At 40.2% G+C, this 18545-nt stretch overlaps 1 protein-coding gene across 3 annotated transcripts in view; it reads left to right on the top strand.

Moving 5' to 3' along the window:
- Positions 1–312: 312 nt before the first annotated feature.
- LOC123031338 (hippocampus abundant transcript-like protein 1) overlaps positions 313–18545 on the top strand; it is a 42541-nt gene continuing 24308 nt past the window's right edge. For 2 of the 3 annotated variants that reach the window (XM_044446189.1, XM_044446192.1), the window contains exons 1-3: positions 313–722; positions 8275–8367; positions 11053–11115. In XM_044446189.1, coding sequence (XP_044302124.1) covers positions 510–722; positions 8275–8367; positions 11053–11115 — 369 coding nt within the window. In that variant the 5' untranslated portion in view covers positions 313–509. The remainder of the gene's footprint in view (positions 723–8274; positions 8368–11052; positions 11116–18545) is intronic. The other variant, XM_044446190.1, reaches the window with a different exon arrangement.

Below are 18545 nucleotides of genomic sequence, written 5' to 3' on the forward strand. Positions count from 1 at the left end.
AGTCCTTGACCCCTCATTGCGTTCAATGCGACTGGCTGCCGGGATTGCACAGGATGACCGAAGATTGCCGCCCACGACGTTTAAAAGCCAAGAAAGGGATTTCAATTTTTAAAAATGACTTCGCTTGAAGATGAGCCCCAGCAAACGGCTTCCCCTGCCAAACGCAACGAAGTCCTCCTATCACCTCGCCTCAGCCCTCCCGCTCCGCCCCTGGCGGAAGCTCGTCTCCCTCCGCGCATGACGCGTTTCCGGTGGGAAGTCACGGCGCAGGGTAGGCTGCCGTTCTGGGAGTCACGTGGGCCGGGAGGGCTTTTTGGAGCTCGAGGAGGGGCGACACCGCCTCCGAGAGTCGCTGCGCCGCTCGCGTCTCCATCGCCCGCGCTCCCCTCTCCCGCGCGCGTTGCCTGGTCCTCGCGACGGTGGCAGCAGATGAAGGAGCCGGCGGGAGGCCGCCTGGAGCCCCTGCCTCGCCGCCGCCTCCGCCTCCGCTCGGGCAAGATGGGAGCGAAATGAGCCCTGAGCCGGAGCCGCCGCCGCCGCCTCCTCCTCTTCCTCCTCCTCCTGCTGCAGCTCCGGCCCGGGAAGCGGAGGTGGTAGCCCTGACGGTGGCGGCGGTGGTGGAAGGCGAAGCGGCAGCAGCAGCGGCGAGTGGCGGTAAAAAGTGGGGCAGCCGCATCATGTTGGTGAGGAGAATCGGCCTCAAACCGGGTGGAGGCACTTCGGTGAGTGCCTCGGGAGGGCCTGGCCCCGCCCTGGGGAGCGGGTGGCGGTCTCCCGGGCAGGGGCAGCTCTCCTGGCCCCCCACTTTCCCTTCCTTCCCTCTTCCCTGGCAGCTTGCAAAGCTTCCGTCCCCCGCGCGTAGCCCGCCCCGTTTGCCCCGCGGGCAGGCGCGGGACTAGTCGGGGGGAGCTCCCTCGCTGCCCATCCCCGGGATTTTCCTGCTCCGTCTGGGCTCGGGGGGTGCGCGGCAACTTGATCGAGCCGCGTGGGGCCTTTGTGGAACTGGTCTCCTTGGCGGTGATGGAAGTGCGCGCCCTCCTTCAGAGGAGCCTTCTGGCTCGTGAGAGACTAGCCGGTTTTATCGGGGCATCAGGTTTTGTGTATTTTGATACATCTGAGGAAGTGGGATCAAGTGCCATGAAGTTTTGTGTGGACTGTCTATTCTGACACTCTTCTAGTAAATTGACACATCGTTGTTTATTCTCTCATTATGATTTCGTGTGCTTCAAAGCTTCACTGAGGCACAGGAAACGAAACTTAAGCTTGTGTGTTGAGGTTTATCATCACTGTATTTGTCAAGATGCCTGAAGAAAGCGGAAGGTCATGATCTCTTCTTGGTGATACCACGAAGGATGTGGAATAATCAAATCAAGTTGCAATAACCCAAGTTCAGGCAGATATCAGGAAAATTTCCTCACTGTCAGAGCAATACAGTGCAACCAATTGCCTGGAGTGGTGGTGGGCTCTCCCATAGTAGAGACATTCAAAAAGAAACTGGACAGCCAGCTGAGTGGGATGGTGTAACTTGGTGTCCTGCAACATAAGGGGTTGGACCAATGGCCTTCATGGCCCCTTCCAGCTCTGCTTTTCTATGATTGTATGAGAAGGTCCTTAAAAATTTACAAATGCCTTTTTATCTTCTACTTTATTTGCTGCTTAAAACTTAGCAGATTCTTTTTTTTTTTTTTTAGTGTATGCAGTCCTGCATATGTATTTTTGCATGAGGAAGCAAATTCCCTGGAGCTTGGGAGGGGGTGCTTATAAGTTACTAAGCATTGAATTATGTGTTTGATTGTTCTTAAGTCTTAATCAGCAAACATCTTGGAAGCCCAACTTGGAAGTTTGAGTAGAGATAGATTAGATGCTGTCTGTTTTGTAGCTGCTGTAGGCAAACAATGTATTGTTCCTTGCTCTTTCCTAAGCTTGTTTTCAGAATCTTCATTTCTTATCTTCATCTATGATGTTATTTCTAAACTTCCTTTGGGTTGCATTGTTTTAAGAATGTTTCATGCTTCCAATTACATGCAAGATGCCGTTAATTTCTGAATCTCCTCTCCTAACCTCTTCCATCTCTGCACTTTCTAAAAAAAGACAACAATTTTAGTATCTCACTTCATTTAAACATTTTAAGCTGAGAGCCAGTAAGGAACTACTTATCTTTAAATGGTTTGAAACATAGTTGGAGCATAGGCAGACTGCCTTTGGGAGTGGTAGGAATTCCCTTGAACTGTAGAAACTGAGCCCATGCCTTGCTAAATACCTTGCTTGTGAATCTCGAATGAAGAGAATCTTGGGATTAACTCAAACATTTCTTTAGTGTATAATCCATTAATGCAGTTCATGTTTGAGCCAGTCATGCAGTGTATTATGAAGTTCATGCTGGGTATATTGCAGGAGTGACCCTCCAAATAATTTGGCCTAAAATTCCTTCCTCCCCTAACCAACACAGTCAGTTGTGAGGGTTCATGGGAGTTCAGGCAAAAAGATCTAGAGGACCCACCCCTGCCTACTGTATAATCAAAGACCTATAAGGCACTGCTGGGTATAGGAACTAGAAACCCAGGTGACTGCCAAAAGTGCCTGTTTCAGGGAATCCATGCAGCAGCTCAGCTATTGCAAGCGGTGCATCTTCACTTGTAAAGCTGACATCATAATTTGTGGAAAAGCTTTATATCAGCAAAGCACAATTCAGTAAATGATATTCAGGGGAGTGACTTGTGATCAGATTCCCCCATGGACATCCAATCATTTAACAGGTATAAATAATTTGGTGTAGGGAAGCCTTTCTCAATCTAGTGCCTTCTAGATGTTTTGGTTTTCATCTCCTGGCATTCCTGACCATGGACCATGCTGCTAGGTCTCCCGGGAGTTGTAGATCAAAATACCTGAAAGCACCAGATTAAGAAAGACTGATTTAGGGCCTGCTTTGCTACATGATTGTCCTGTCAGCTGGACAGTCCCTAATGGCTCATGGCTTGAGGCAGGCCTATATTATGCAGCATGTTATACAGCCATATAGATGCACTTTTAAGTAGTTCCTGTGTTTGAATAATATTTCTACTGGCATCCCAAACCCTATTACTATTATAATATTTGCATAAAAATGGATGACGTCTTATTGAAGTGGGAAGGAATATATTGCACTATAGTCTACTGTCATCTGGTCATCACATGTTTTCTTGAAGATTGAGTCTGGCAAGCTGCTCATGTGAAATAAATTTTTGTTTGCCCTGAATGACTAACTACAAAGCAGTGCAGGTAGATATGGTTCCTTGGTTTATAGATTAAATTAAGAAGGTTGTAGTGGCAATGCAACTGGTAGGTCAGTTGTTCTCTTATGAAACTTATTATTTCACCAGTAACTGGAATTTGGAGGCAAAAATGTGAGTTATTAGCACATACATGGATATAGGTATCAATTTCTCCAAGCTGCTGTCATAGAAAAAAATTGGCTCCAAATAAGGTTTGTTAAATCATCAACTCCTGTTACTGCTTTCAAAGTAATTGGAAAAAAAAATCTGTTTGGCTATCATATGTGGAGAAAATGAAATTGAAAGTGAAATACTTGAGAGAAAAGAGTAAGTCATAGTTCAACATCTAACTGTAGAAATGATCACTGTGTATGGAAATTGGAAAATAATTGTCTCTGTTGCTAATCTAGTAAAAACATTTTGGATCAGGGATGGACAACAAGTGTCCTACAGGCTGCACGCACACCTGACCTTCTAAAATAGCTCTCACAGTCCTACTGATGCTGAAATTTGGTATCATGGAGGGAAAAGGGCTATTTTGCATTTTAAAAAGCATACTTTTTTCCCCAAATCATTTTTTTTTTCTGGTCACACCAAAGTTGGTGGTTACACATGATGGTAGTAGATCAGTGACTTCAGAGTGTCTGGGTGCTAGTTTCTGTTCTAGATTATAGGAGGAGCTGATCCCATGCTAAAAATGGCCAACACCAGGTTTTTCACAAGCGATTTTTATTACCCGGCAAATTGTTATAATTCTCAAAAGCATTAAGTGGAAAATCTCTTCATGAAAGTTAAACAACTGTGTGAATTTTTTTACAAACTTATTATTTCTTGTATCTATAATATTTTAAATAAGTTATGGGTATGGCAGGCTCATGCAAGCAAGGCCAACTTGGCTGTTATGCAGTTCCCAAGTTATGAATGTCCAAGTTATGAATAACCTGTAGTTGTGAATTAATTGCTATAAAGTCTTAATTTAAAAAAAAAAATATTGTGGAGAATAGTAATTGCCATAGAGAGAGGAAGTGAAAGCAGGGAAAGGGAGGGCTGCAAGGCATGGCTTCCTGCCCTGCCTATCCGGAGAGGGAAATCTCTCTGGCACTTCAGTGCTGCAAAGAGGAGGCAATGGTGAGTTTGGGTGGGGGAAAGTGGTTGAGATATTTGTGGTTTTTCTACTTTCATGAGGGTCCTGTGCCCCTAATCCTACAAACCTAGAGGACTGACTGTACGTGATTTGACTTAAAGATGAATTTCCATTTTCTCAAGAATGGAACTTGTTTGTAACTCGTCCATCATCACTTTATCCACCCTTAGTTTTAACTAATTCTTTTGCCTGGTTGAGCTCCACCTCTTCATAAGCCCAGAACATCAATCCTGCCCCACCTGTATCTTTTCTGTGTGACCTCATTCAGAGGAATAGAAACTGAAAGCCCAGAATTTTTAAGAAACAGGTTTTGATAGTTAGGCTGGAATTACTCATTTTCATGAGATGAAAAACTGAAATGAAGATCTATTTTGATGGTTAGGTAATTCACGATGAGTGAGTGTGACAGAGTTATAGGGTCATAATATACATGTTTAAACAAAGTCCTACAGCTGGAGAATGCTGGGAGCTGTTGTCTAAAAGTACATAAATTATGCTCTGGTCAGTTTTATGAGACTCTTTGTATAGTTTTACCATATGACTATTGGGATTTCGTTGTAATTGCCATTTCTAAATGAGAAATTTGAGTATGTGCTGACATTTTTCTGTAATATTTAGTTTTACCTGCCCTGATATTCCCCTTTTGCCCTGCATGCAGCATATTCAAAATATGTTGATGTGATTTTTGGACAGCTGAGTATTTCAATGGAGAGAAGAGAGCAAGAAAGCTCATTTCTGCTACCACACTCAATGTTATGTTTTGAGAGCTTTATTTTGGGAACAGCAGAGTAATATATTATTATTGCATTACATTTACACCTTGCATTCTTCCTCTCACAAGGGACACAAAGTGACTTAGAAAGTTCTCATCTTTTTCTTATCCTTACAACTGTGAGGTGAGTTAGGTTGAGAGTTCGTGACTGGCCCAAAGTCATCTAGTAAACTTCATGGCTGAGTCTGTATTTTCGGAGTCCAACATTCTAACCATTATTCTAGACAACAATGTGTTAATAGAAAGTAATCAACTTTTCCTGTCTTGGTCTGCATTGTTTCTTCAAGCCACCCATCCTTGCTACTTAGATTCGGAGCACCTTTGGGATTGTAATAGAGTTGACTTTGATAAAATTACTGTAGCTGCTCTGAGTCCACAGGAGAGAGTAGGGTATAAATAAAACTGAGTGTTTTATATTGCTCAATGATAGATTATTAAATTATACATTTCCTGCTCCTTTAAGTAACTTATAATTTGCAAAGAAAACCCTAACACCCTTTTCCTGTAACCCTTGTGATGCTTCTGTACCAGCTTGAATAAACTGAAAGCATAGTTAATTGAATAGATTGAATAATAGCATATAAAAATATCTGTCATTGGCACACATATCAAAGAAGCTCTTACTGGCACAAGTTTTAATGAGCTTTATATGCTGGAGCATTTAATTTTATCAAAAGAAAAACATAAGAATAAGATAAAATATAGGTGGTGTGTGATTTTGCTGTCAAGCATTTTGTCACTTTTGCTTGACTATAGAATTCTGTGTACTTAAAAGGGGATAATTATATGTATAAAGACAAAACATAATGATTTATCATTGTTGAATAAAAGTCGTGGCTGAAAGGAAACATTTCAGACGTTCAGTTTCATTTGCCAAACTCTATATTCATAGGCAAAATATCCTGTCTGGGAGCAATGGGAGTTTCAGTCCAGTATATAAGGGAGAGGGAGAGAGGACAGCTTGTTGGGGAAGGTTTCAGTAGATGACAAGAATGCTTAGAGCAGTATCTAATGTTGCAAAATGCTACTGTAAGCCAATGGTAGTGCAAAATCATTAGCGTGCGCTAGGCAAAGGGAGAAAGCTGTTTGCAAAATCCACTTCTGCAATTCGGTAGAAAATCACTATTTTCCTTTGTAAGGAAAGCAGCTCTTGGTTTATGCTAGTTTGTCATCCTTAGCACTTGCACTATCAGTGCATTGGATTTTGCTCTTAATTAGTATTTCTCCACAGAGTATACTTAACAACATACATTTAACTTATGAGGTATAGATGCAATACAATAACATCTCCAGGGAGTTTATACAGCGGTTCTCCCCCTCCCCCCACCATGTAATCCCCATGCCAACCCGCTTAGGTTAGTTTTGGCTTAGAAATTGTATTTGGTGTAGAGTCATCTACTCCTAGGCCAGCAGTAACCACTGCATCATGATGGCTCTCAGATCAATAGCTCTCATTAGTTTAATATATTATATATTTTTGGCACCATTCAGTGTAACATAAGCATTAAAGTAAATTATGTTGTGCTTGCATTAGTGACCTCTAGCATAATGCCAATAGTAGTAAGTGTAATGGTTTTTCTGGAGAATCCTGTTGTACAAGCTAACAAATTTGGTATTGTGCTAGTGGTAACTTATGCTAGCACAACATAATTTTTGTTCATGCTTATTGGATGCCATCACTTGGGAGAAAGGAAACTTGCTGAAAAAATTGAATAGTATATTCATTAGGGTAAAAGAGTAGACATTATAAGGAGCTGCTTCAAAACCTTGTCCAGGGCACACATCCTTGGAGTTTAATGTAAGTTAGGGTGCCATGCAGTTGTGCCTACCTGTAACCCTCTGAACTTGAAGGATTATGGGTGTCCAGGGGAAGCCTGGAAGAGTTCAAAGGTCAGGATTACCTTTTATTGTGCTTTTATTGTAGTAAGTGTTGTTCAGATTGCAATTTGAGTAATGTTCATCTCTCAGTTTAAGAGAACAGGGGATCACTGAATGTGTGAGCAAGTTTTCTGGAGGAATGAAACCCTGTATATTGATACAGCTTTCTCAATTCTCTTCTTGAGAATCTTGGGGGAATTTCTCACTATTTTCTTGGGGATTTGCTGAAGTCCAAAGAACTTTATAAAGTGGTTCATGAATTGTATTTTGGTGACCTAAGTTTGGGTGCTGTGCTTGAGTAAAAATTTTTGTAATTAATTTTAAAAATAGCTGCTTGCTCTAAACTTGTGGGCTTTTCTGATGCAGTAGAGCAGGGATGGGTGACTTGTGGCTCTCTAGGAAAATTGGCCCATGACATCCATCATTCCTTGCCATTGGCTATGCTGGATAGAGCTGATTGGATTTGTAGGTCATTTAATTTAAGGGATGGGAGGAAACAATGGTATTGAAATGGTATTGAAAACTTCGATACAGAAAGGGTACAATCCTATGCATATTTACATACAAAAAGTTCTACAGCTTCCAGCATCCCTTAAACACACGGCTGGGCAATGTTGAGCTCTGTTAGGGGATATTAAAATGAGGGACACAAAAGCTAGCTGCCAAATGAGAGATCACAATCTCAGGGTGGGAGGCAAAAAGGGGGAAAGTTTCTGCAAACCAAAATCTCTTCACAGTAGTGGCAGAAAGGGGGAGACAAGTCAGTTGTGCTGTGGGAGAACTGAGGGAGGCAAACGATTCATGGTGAACCTGATCGTCATTGTGGGTTTGCAGAACAATTCGACCTATTGCCTGGGTGGGTTGGCATGATGTGCAAATTCACCTAATATATTTGCAATTGGTATATATTCATTTTATGAATGAACTCATACAAATTCCTTTGTGGAGAAATTAAGCCACAGAAAATCACAGACCCCTATCACTCCTTGTAGGGGAGAGGCTTATAAAGGCTTATAAATAATATTGAGAGAGAAATAGAGAATTGATATGCCACTGCTAGATTAATTGATATGCAATAGTCTGGCTTAATATGAATGCTTAACGCTGATTGATTTGACAAAAATCTCACTGGCTACATGTTTAAATATAAAGTGCTTTCTTCTGCCATTTATACTGTTGTTTACAGAATCAAGACTTGTGCTATATTAATGGTATTTCTTTTTTAACAGCAAGGTATTGGTAGACCAAGCGTGTACCATGCAGTTATTGTCATCTTCCTTGAATTTTTCGCTTGGGGACTGCTCACAACACCAATGCTCACAGTAAGTATGTTAACCTAGTCAATGCCAGCAGTGCCATGCTGATTACTACTTTCAGAATTATGTATGCTTGCAGTTTGTATTGAACTACAAAATTTTTTTGGAAATCTGATCTTTTCCATTCAGTGAGAATCTTTTAGCTATTGAATGAAGCTAAACTAACTCCAGTATTGCATTAATGCAACTGTTCTTTATAGTACTCATTGCTACATAGTAGAATAAAATATGTATGTGTGAAATGTCTTAGGTATTATGTAAAATAGCTTCCCTTGCCTTGCAGTCAAGGACAAAGTATAATAAATGCAAGCGTGTGTAAAACTAAAGGTCTTCTCTGTGCGTGTAGCTGAATCCAACTTTCACTTGGTTCCTCCCCAGACTGCCTTCTTTAACAGCCAATGCACCTGGCAGAATCAAAGTCAGAGGTGAGCCAGTGAGGCAAGAAATACAAGGCCAGCAATACAAGCCTATTTTAGTTTAAAGGTTTTGCTGCCGATATCAAAGTCTTAAGAGAGTCTTTTCAGCCTTTGAGAAGGGGGAAAAACTGCAAAAAGCAGGAAAACACCAAAGTGTGATCATGTAGGGACTAGAGTAGGCTGGATTTGGACCTGATGTCAACACCCATGAGGTAAATGTTATGTTAGAATTACTGCTTGATTTTCTTTTGGTTCCTTTTAGCGTTGTGTTAATTGCATTATCATTTAAGTCATCATTTTAAAATTATAACACACCTTGAGATCACCGATAGAATGATAATACAGTAAATAGACACTGTAGTTAACAGTGCAGGAAACGTTAACAAAAGCTTTTCTAAAGCAAATTTGACACATCTAATTTTCACTGTTAAAACTTAGAGGAGACCACTTGGAACTAGTCTGTGCTTATTTGCAAAAGTTCTTTGGAAGTAGGGGTATGTAGGTTTTTGACTGTGTTACTTAGTAGTGTGTTTGAACCAGTTTTTAATAGGATCAAATTAAACCTTCAATATGGAAACCAAGAAAGAGTTGATTTTAAAGTAGGGCCCAATATAATTTTTTCTGTAACTTCAGTGTTGGTAGTTTCATTACCCTGAAATGGGGTGGAGGGCTCAGACATCACATTGCAGATGCTGGTGCAGTGTTAATTTATTCTTTCACTGGGTGTGGCAGTTGAGGCATCTATGTAAACTCGTAGCTCCATTTTGATGGAGAAAGGTACATTTTGTAGGATTTTAAATATGAACCCTACATTTTTGTTGATTATAATAAATTATGCTTTTATTTTCCCAGAGCAAGACTAACATCTAAAACAGGAAATATAGAGAAAAATATTTATATATTGTAGGTTTTAATATTGCTTATTGAAGTACTACTAAACATTTGGAAGACTGTGCATATTTCAACCAAAGTTCAGGTCTTATCTTCAAGCACCCACATATGGTCATAATTTATGGAAAAATCTGGAATGGGAGATGTTTTGGGTATAAAGAACAACATGCACAGAATACAACATGTAGTGCAATGGAAGTTCACTTGTAGCCTTTGAAGTGTAAGGAAAATTCCTTCATTTTTCACATTCTAGTGACTTTCACTTGGGCTCTTGTTTTCTAGAAAATTTGAAGGACAAGACTGATACATGTTTAATTAAAGCTGTAGGAGCTGCAGATCACCTTGTACTCATCAGAGTCCCCCCCCCCATATCACTTACACTCACTGCTTCTCCGAAAAATTGTCTGAATTTTGGGAATGACTGTGTCAGATGGCATTCAGAGCTCTTCTCGGAATGGGAGCATGCTGTGCATGTGCAGATTCTCCCTGTGATGCTTTTCATTTTGTCCTGTGGTGCTTAGAGGTAGTAATCCCAGTAGTAAAATAAATTGACGTAAAACGAATTCTCAAAGTCTTCCCATGTCCCAGCATCCTCACTGTCACCCACATCTATTATAAGTAGGATAGATGTGATGTTTCTGCACTTGAATGTGTAGGCAGAACTTAAGTTGCTGTTGGAAAATGCATGGTACCTTTGTAAGAACATATTAATAAGCTCAGCCTTGTTTGGTTTTTTCCTGAGAGCCTGCTGCATGTAATTTTTTCCAATGGATCATTTGGTTTGTTTTTTTAAAATATGGGGAAAATATATTTAAGTATTTAAAGAAACAGCTCCTTTGTATCCTTGTGGAATGGAAAAATACTATTATGTTGAAATTGTATAGCTTCTAAAATCATAAGCCAGCTTGTGCAAATATTGAAATGATACTCTGCTTTGTGGTCTTGGATGTTTAGTTCAGATGAGGTTTGGCTGATCTCTCTATATAGGTGTGTGTCAGTTTTGTAATAGAAATAATACCATCATGAATGACTCAGTCCTCACTCTGGGTCAGATCTAAACTTGTGCTTGATAGAGCAAGGAGGCTGGGTGGCAATTTTGTCAGATTCTTCCTTCATCCCCTTGTGCCACATCCCAAGCAGTTCTGGGGGCTTGGGGGGTCCCCTGGAACAGCCTGGGGATAGCACTGGTGGCTGCAAGGGGAATGAGGAGTCTGAGAAAAATGCTGCTGCAACTTCTTTCAGCAGAAAACCTCTGCTGGATGCCAGTTCCTTCTGGAAGCATAAAGAGCCCTGGATCCAACTGTCTATATTTAGTTTTTGCCATTGTTAAATATATATGTGCTTCAATTGAAACTTACTCTGAATAATAAATCTCTCTTTTTAGGTCTTACGTGAAACATTTCCTCAGCATACATTTCTAATGAATGGTCTCATTCAAGGAGTGAAGGTAAGAATGTTTTAAAGGGTTTGCGAAATGTCACCTCTCTTTCACATTAATGGTTCAGGAGCCTAATGGGTAGAGTTGTACCTTCTGAACTTACATTGCTACCTGGTGTTCATCACCAGAAACAAAATGAAATTGGATTTGTCATGTACAATTCCGTTTGTTAATTTAAAAAAATAACAGGTGGGCAGTATCCAGTGGGAACCAGTTCTGAAGTGTGCACACAAGAGTAGAATCCAATGCAAGCTACATTTGTGGAAGTGTGGCTGTGCATAATGCTTGTGCAGAGAGTTGCACAAGTAGCTGCTGTCACAAGTATACTGAGTAAACACTTGAACATTGGCGAGATTCTGTTACCATTATTTAAGTTTGCGGAATTACCATAAGGGATGTTTTAAGTTAGGAAGGCCACTGTTCTTTCTGTACATTCCCCCATGAGTTCAGTTGGACTACTTGTGAGAAACAGAACAGTAAGCTCCCGCTCAGGGCTGGGCAAACTGCTTATGTCAATAAACATATAGGGACCAGTTCAGTTTGAATGGATAAGTAACTTGGTTATGAAGCAGGAAGCAAGAATCACCATTAAGAATTAGTTAGATTCATTGAGCTGAACTACATTACTCTGATATTGCTTATGAGCAATTGTTGGCGTGGAATAACTGATAGGGGTGGTGTAAGGGAGAGGTAAAGAAGCAGCAGTGCTTGTTGCAGTGTAGTCATCGGAATGGAATGCTATCTGTGTTTATGAAATCATTTCTGTGGCGTGTTAATTAGGATTTTAAAGGGATTCTGAAATATACCCCTCCCTGAAGGATTCAGGATGCCATGTGTTTCTTCTTGCTTTGTATGTCCTCAGAAATATAGTCATAAAAAACAAGAAGAAATACAATTACTCTAATTCTTTCATTAACTAGTATGTCATATATTATGGAAGAATAAGGATAAAAAGTGAAAACTGGAGACTAGGATTTGTTTGATAATCTAATCTTGATGATATAATACAAATAATGATTGTTTCAAGAGACCCTGGAGCTGTGTGAGAGGGTGATTTCCCCTGTGTCCCCTGAATATCTGCTCTGGAGGAGTTGAGGATCCTCCAGAATAGTTGGGGAGAAGGTGTAGGAGGCTTTGGAGAAGGAATTGGAGAAATTCTCTGCTGCTCCTCTTGTTGGATTACAGTTACTTTCCTTACGTGGAAGAGAGACTTATGTTTATGGAAGGGCTGTTCTGGATCAAAGCCACTATGTGTGTGAATTGTAAAATTAAAGGTATGTTGAGGAACTTTGAAATTGAGGATGTATCTGATGGAAATATACAGAAAACTTTCAGAAGATGGCAGGTGTAACTTATGGGAATACACTTGACATGTTGCCAAGGAAATGAACTTTTGTGTAGTAATAAGTGCAGGACTGAAGAAGAAAGGTACAATTGTGAGCATTGTTTTTTCTCTCAAGCTAGTTGAATTCGCCGTCCCTGCATGTTTGAGATCATGTTTAAAAGCCTCTTTTGTTGTTGATCCCCTGACTACTGTGAAAAGATCGCTGGAAAGCTACGCAATCAAAATGAAACAATCAGCACAACTGTGTGTGCAAATGTCATTTTAATCCTACAGGAACCAATAGTAGTTTTAGTGATTCCATCATAGTCTTGCAACCCAGAAGTCCAGATGTGTGATAATATTGAGAAACTGTATTAATCTGGGCCCAACGTTTGTGGAGAAGTTGAGTCTCCAAATATGTAAGTGAAATGAAGAGAGTAGGTTCTTGTGTGCTAGCCGCTTCTTTCCATGGCAACATACCTAATTCACAGTGATGCAAAATCATGGCACAAGAAGAGCCATGTTGGATCAGGCCGAGGGCCCTTCTACTCTAGCATAATGTTCACAGAGTGGCCACCAGCTGCTCATGGGAAATTCATAGGCAAGACCAGACTCTACCAGCACCCTCCCAGCCATGCTCCTAGCAACTGGTGCACTTTGGCGTACTGCCTCTATCATAAATGAGAAATTATAAATCTCTGGTTTAGACTGGCTGATATCTACTAGGCATAGCTTCCATTGTACTTTACTTTTGCAGTCTCAATTGTAGTGTTGTGTTGTTTTCTTGGGAGTTGTCATTTAGAAAACATTTTTTCTAGATCGTGTGTTAGACCCCTGACAAGGCTGCAGTGATTCTGTCAGTTTTCCAGAGCCATCACTACAGATGATATGACTCAGGTAGCAGCTGGACTGAACTAAGATTTAGATTCTTCTGTCTAGTGCTGGGTGCTGTTCTGTCTGTGCCGGCCAAATGGGCTCAGAGCTCCTCTAGTTAGCCAACCCCTGCTAACTAGTAAGTGACAAGGATTCACTCGATCCCTTCCCTTCCTTTTTGCAAATGCAGAGTTCTGGTGTGCCCTGCAAAACCGTCTTCTAAGACAGCCATCTCCAACTTCTTTCCCTCGAAATGTGTTGGCTGTGGCAGCTGGGTGTTTTAGTTGAGGGCACCAGGAAAGGAGAAGTGGCTGCTGAGGAAGTGCTTGCTTTAGGAACACTGAGTACATTAAAAGTTGAAAGCATTTCGTATCTTTGAAGTATTTCAAAAATACTTCTAGAAATATTAATCTGTCATAAATCTTTGGCTATTGGGTGGTACAGATATGAAATGAAAGAATCAAAAGGATCAACAAGTAGTCTGTGAATGGAGAAGGCATGTTTGCTCTTACAGCTCATGACATTTTAGTATTTTAAGCAGCTATTATGCCAGATGGTTGCGTCCTGATGGTACTTAAAGAAAGATAATGATGCTAGTTTTTCCATTTATCTTCCATCTCCTTGGTGGAAGAATTAGATGAAGTGTAGGTTTGTAAATATTGTTGTGTGAATTTGTAATTATTATAGTATTTTCAATGGGTATAAAGTATATTTCTGTATACATGGAGAAAATCCAGATTCAGTTGTTCAGAAAAAACTGCAGAATAATCGAAGCCAGAGTGCTCAGATGTGGTAGAATGGTTTGGCAAAACATCTAGGTGTTGGAAGACAAAGAGAGTGAACGAACTGAGAAAAGCTCAGTGGGTTGGGTCCAGACTTACTATGAACAGAGTTCTGATCATGGGACTCTCCCACTGGAGAAATTGATGGAGGTGATTTTTGCTTTGAGGAGTGCTTTGCTGTAGCATGAAATAATATGCTAGGAGCTATAGAAGGGAGGATGAAAATTGCTTCCTTCCCCTTTCTTTTCCAGGAGCCTCTGCTAGATCACTCACTTTTCAAGTTGCAGGGCAGGTCTGGATCCAACCTATTATAAAGGCAGTATGAGGCAGATTATGTGCTTCACAGCATTTCAGTTTTTTAAGTAAGCTGGGATTTCTGCCTTTTCAGACTACTTGAGATCAGCCCAACCTACCTGACAGGGTTGTTGTGGGGATAAGATAAGAGCAGCAGAAGGAGAATGATGTAAGCAGCATTGAATTCTTCAAAAGAAAAAAGTTGGGATATAAATTGCTTTAATATATTTAGCAAATTGTAACAGGACTTTAGATTCTGGCTTTATGTGTTTTAAAGTAGTCTCAGTGAAATCTTGTTTGTTTGCGAGTAAGAGTCTTTGGGATTGAGCTGTTGGTAGAAGCATGTGCCCAGGAAGTAAACCTGTCAAGGAGCCCAAAACTGTTGAATAAATGTAAAGAAGTGATACATAAATAGCTATCAACTGGCATATTCAAAGTTCCTAAATACTAGCATGTCAGAGAATGGTATTGAACTTCTCAACTGTATTTGCTAGCTTCTTATGCTAAAGAAATAATTCATGTTGACCTTCTTCAAATCCATTAGTGCACTAGCAGTTAGAGGAACCTTGAGACTGGCTTTATGCTACTTAACTAAGAATTTCGTTTCCTGCCAGACAGTTACAATAATCTGGTATTGCAGCAATGCGGAACAGATTTGGCAGACTTCATACTTTATATGTCTGACAATTTCTCTCCAGTTCCTTGTGCTCCAAAATGTAAGCAAATAAATGGCTGCTTTGTCTCCAGGGAGAATTTAGGAGGTTGTTCTCAGCAGAATATATTTTTCATGTTGACACTCACCAGTTTTGCACTAGAGGGAAATAGTTCATCCTCCATTTTAAATAGAATAAACACCATAATAACTATAGCTGTATTTGTCTGGAATGAGAAATTGAGAGAAAAGTTGAAAAACATGATGAACCGGTAAAAGTAGATCTGGTGATAATCTATTAATGTAGAAACTGCAGTGACCTAATATAGTAGAGTGGCATACTTAAAAGAATCTGATATGAGTGTTTAATTTTTAGGGCTGCAAAATGAAGGGTTAGGGTTTAAATCAGATTAACTTTTAAAAAAATCTTTATTCAAATAAACTAAGCTTGCATAAAGTTCAGGGTTCTTCTTTTCCAATTCTGTTGAGCATATCTGTTTATAGTGTTCTGTACCTCAACTTTATACATCTTTGCTTTAATTCTTACATAGACTGGGATCCAAAGAAATGTTTATGGAGAGGTCAGGTATGAGGCAGTCCAGCAGAAGTTTTGACATAGATTACCTAACAGGCTGTACTGTATCATACTGCTTTTGAAACACCTTTTGGTTTTAAAAGCAGTTCACCACATAGCACCAGAACTGCTGTTGAAGAAGAATAAATCTAAAGCTGGCTTGAGCCTGTTGTGATACATTGTTCTTTGGATAAATTGTTCTTTTGTCCACTTTACCAATATGTTCAATATTCTTAAGTATCAACGGTTAAGACACACAAAGGGTCTAATTAAAAAAAAAAAAAGCTTTTCTTGGGTTAAAATTTTCCAGTATGATATTTTGCTTCTGAATTGTATCTTGAAATCTGTTGCCTTTCTCAAATTTGTAGATTGGTTTACAAATTTAGATTTAGCTCATGATACTCTCAAAGTATCATGAGCTGGAACATCACAGCTAGTTTGTAAATTCTGTTCCAGGAATGTGCATGTAAGAAATAGATTACTTTAAAACACTAAGTGTACTCTATTTTTTGTCTTATTATTGAATTTACAAGGATGAGAATAAATGTGACAATTCTTTGTGATTTATTTCTAGACTTAAGGTAGGTTGACCTTTCCCATATTAATTGACTCATCAGTTCAGTTACCCTTGTCCAGGTGCCCCTCTTCAGTGGTGAGGCAACCATGACTGTCTACTGAAGGAGGGTGTCTTTTATTATCATGTTTAAATTATGAAGGCCTCCTCAAAGTTAATCTGCCTGGTGTAAATAGCCTTTTAGGCATCAAACATAGGATGTCCTATTGCTCCAGGTTTTCAGTAGCGTATGGTAGCTTTTAGGATAAATGCCCGCCCCCCCTTTAATTCCCTAAATTGAATTAACTTCTGTCTTATGGATTTTTGCTTACAGGCTCATTATTTGTTTTTAAAAAGAGTGTAGAGTACTTTATTTTCCTTCTCCTGTTAGAAAACAGATGTGGGGGATCAAGCTGGTATTTACTCTTGGAGCCTAGAATAGTTCTTTGAGTTTGTGTGCCAAATTTCATTCCAATTTCTCAGTGTTTTATATGAAAGCCCTTTGGGTAGTGATGTGGGATAAAAATCCAATATATAAATAAAATAGGGATGAATTGGCAAGATGGCAAGTGCAAGAGTTGAAGGAAGGGAAGGAAGGAGTAATTGGAGAAGTAAATACATTCAGAGGTGGAGGAAGAAGAAGAGGATAGAAGAGCAAATTCATTTTAAAGGAGGGAGTACCACTGTAGAACCCTTCATTCAAGTCATTGCTTGTCCTAGAAGCTGAGGAAGAACCCCTCTATCCTCTCCTGGGAGAAAATCTCTTACTATAATGCTTTTGTCTTACTTGTTCACGGAGAAAGTGGTACCTTTCTAGTGCACACCAAGAGCTAGAAGTCTTAAGAGAAGAGGTGGTAATGATTTTTGTATGCCACAAAACTCTACTTTTAGGCTGTGGATACCTGGGTTGGCCTGAAAAGGAGGAAGATGGAATCCTGCACTTCCTGCTTTGGCCTTCCAGCTTCACTGCACAACCACCCCAAAATTCCCATACTTTCCCTATGGACTATAGCCTCCCCCTTGATAGCCTTGATCTGCAGTTCTGAGGTGGGTTTCCCCCTTTCCTCTTTTAAAAGAATTTGCATGTTTTCAGCACTTCTCAGGCACTGCAGCCCCCACAAAGATGTTTATTAGATGAAAATAAACAGTTTTGTCATGATTCGCCCTTTGTGTATTTTTGTGTAATCTCTCTTTTTCCAAATGTAAACAGAGATGAACACATCACTCAACCAATGGGAATAAAGTGAGCAATGATGCCCCTTTCGCTAGGGTGCTGAGGGCAGTAGAGATCAAAGGCTAGAAGTGGATACTTCTACAGTTCTTCTTGCCAGGGTATTCTGTGGTCTTTCCCTGTCAATTCATGACTAGAGAAGCTAGTGTGGAACATGGAAACCTACAAACAGACCATTGATTCTCTCTGTGATTTCAGAAAATGAATCTGAACAGGATGATGGTACCACTGTGCCATGACTTTTCATGTGTGAACCCGCCCACTCCCTTAAGGGGACATGGCATTGCAGGCATTGCTCAGTGATGTAACTGACCATGTCCTTTTAAAGCCAGCATTCTCATATGGACCTTTCAGTAGATGTGATGGAAGAATATGTTTTCAGCTTGTTCTTCCTGGGAGAGCTGCACATAAGCACATAAAATTAGCATTGGGTATTTTTTAGCTTTAGCGTTGCTTACTACTTGCAAATCAAGTAGGCTAAATTGATCCAAGTCTTATTTAGAATGTTTTTCCCCCCAGAAAATTTTAAGATTCTGAATTTTCCAGGAAATTCATGTCACTGATGTCTTGTGAGCAATGGCAGCTGAAATGTTCTGTATAACCCCCCACCCCTGCCACTGTATACCACATACAGTCCTGCATTTAGGTCTATGTGAAGTAGCCAGTCAAATGGGGCACTGTATGAAGACAACACAGGACTCTTTAAGTTAGTAGCTTGGGAGTATTACATTCATACTGCTAAATTCAATGGTGTCTGAATCCAGATTCATCTGCCAGAGTTTATGGTCTCATTATGGAGGTAGCATAAAGGGCAAAAATTCCAGAACTGGACCATTAGCTGTCAGGGAGAGGGCTTCTCATTAACAGAACCCCCAGCATGGACTGCTCTGCCTAAACAGTCTTACTTACCACCTATGTTTGATGTTTTGGCATCAGGTAAAGTCTGTATTTTCCCAAATGGTCTAACATTGACCGGGTTCTCAATGGTTTCTTTTTTCAAAAAGGAATATTTGGCAGAGCAGCATGGAGCCAACTAGGCTACCAGCAGTGCTTAACCCCTCCCCACAGTGGTGTATCACTTGCTCATTCCCTTTTAGCAAACTGCTTGGATATATATATATATATATATATATATAATATATATAATATATATATA

This window comes from Varanus komodoensis, unplaced genomic scaffold (assembly GCF_004798865.1).
Source record: "Varanus komodoensis strain SLA01 unplaced genomic scaffold, ASM479886v1 scaffold5, whole genome shotgun sequence".
Taxonomy (NCBI): domain Eukaryota; kingdom Metazoa; phylum Chordata; class Lepidosauria; order Squamata; family Varanidae; genus Varanus; species Varanus komodoensis.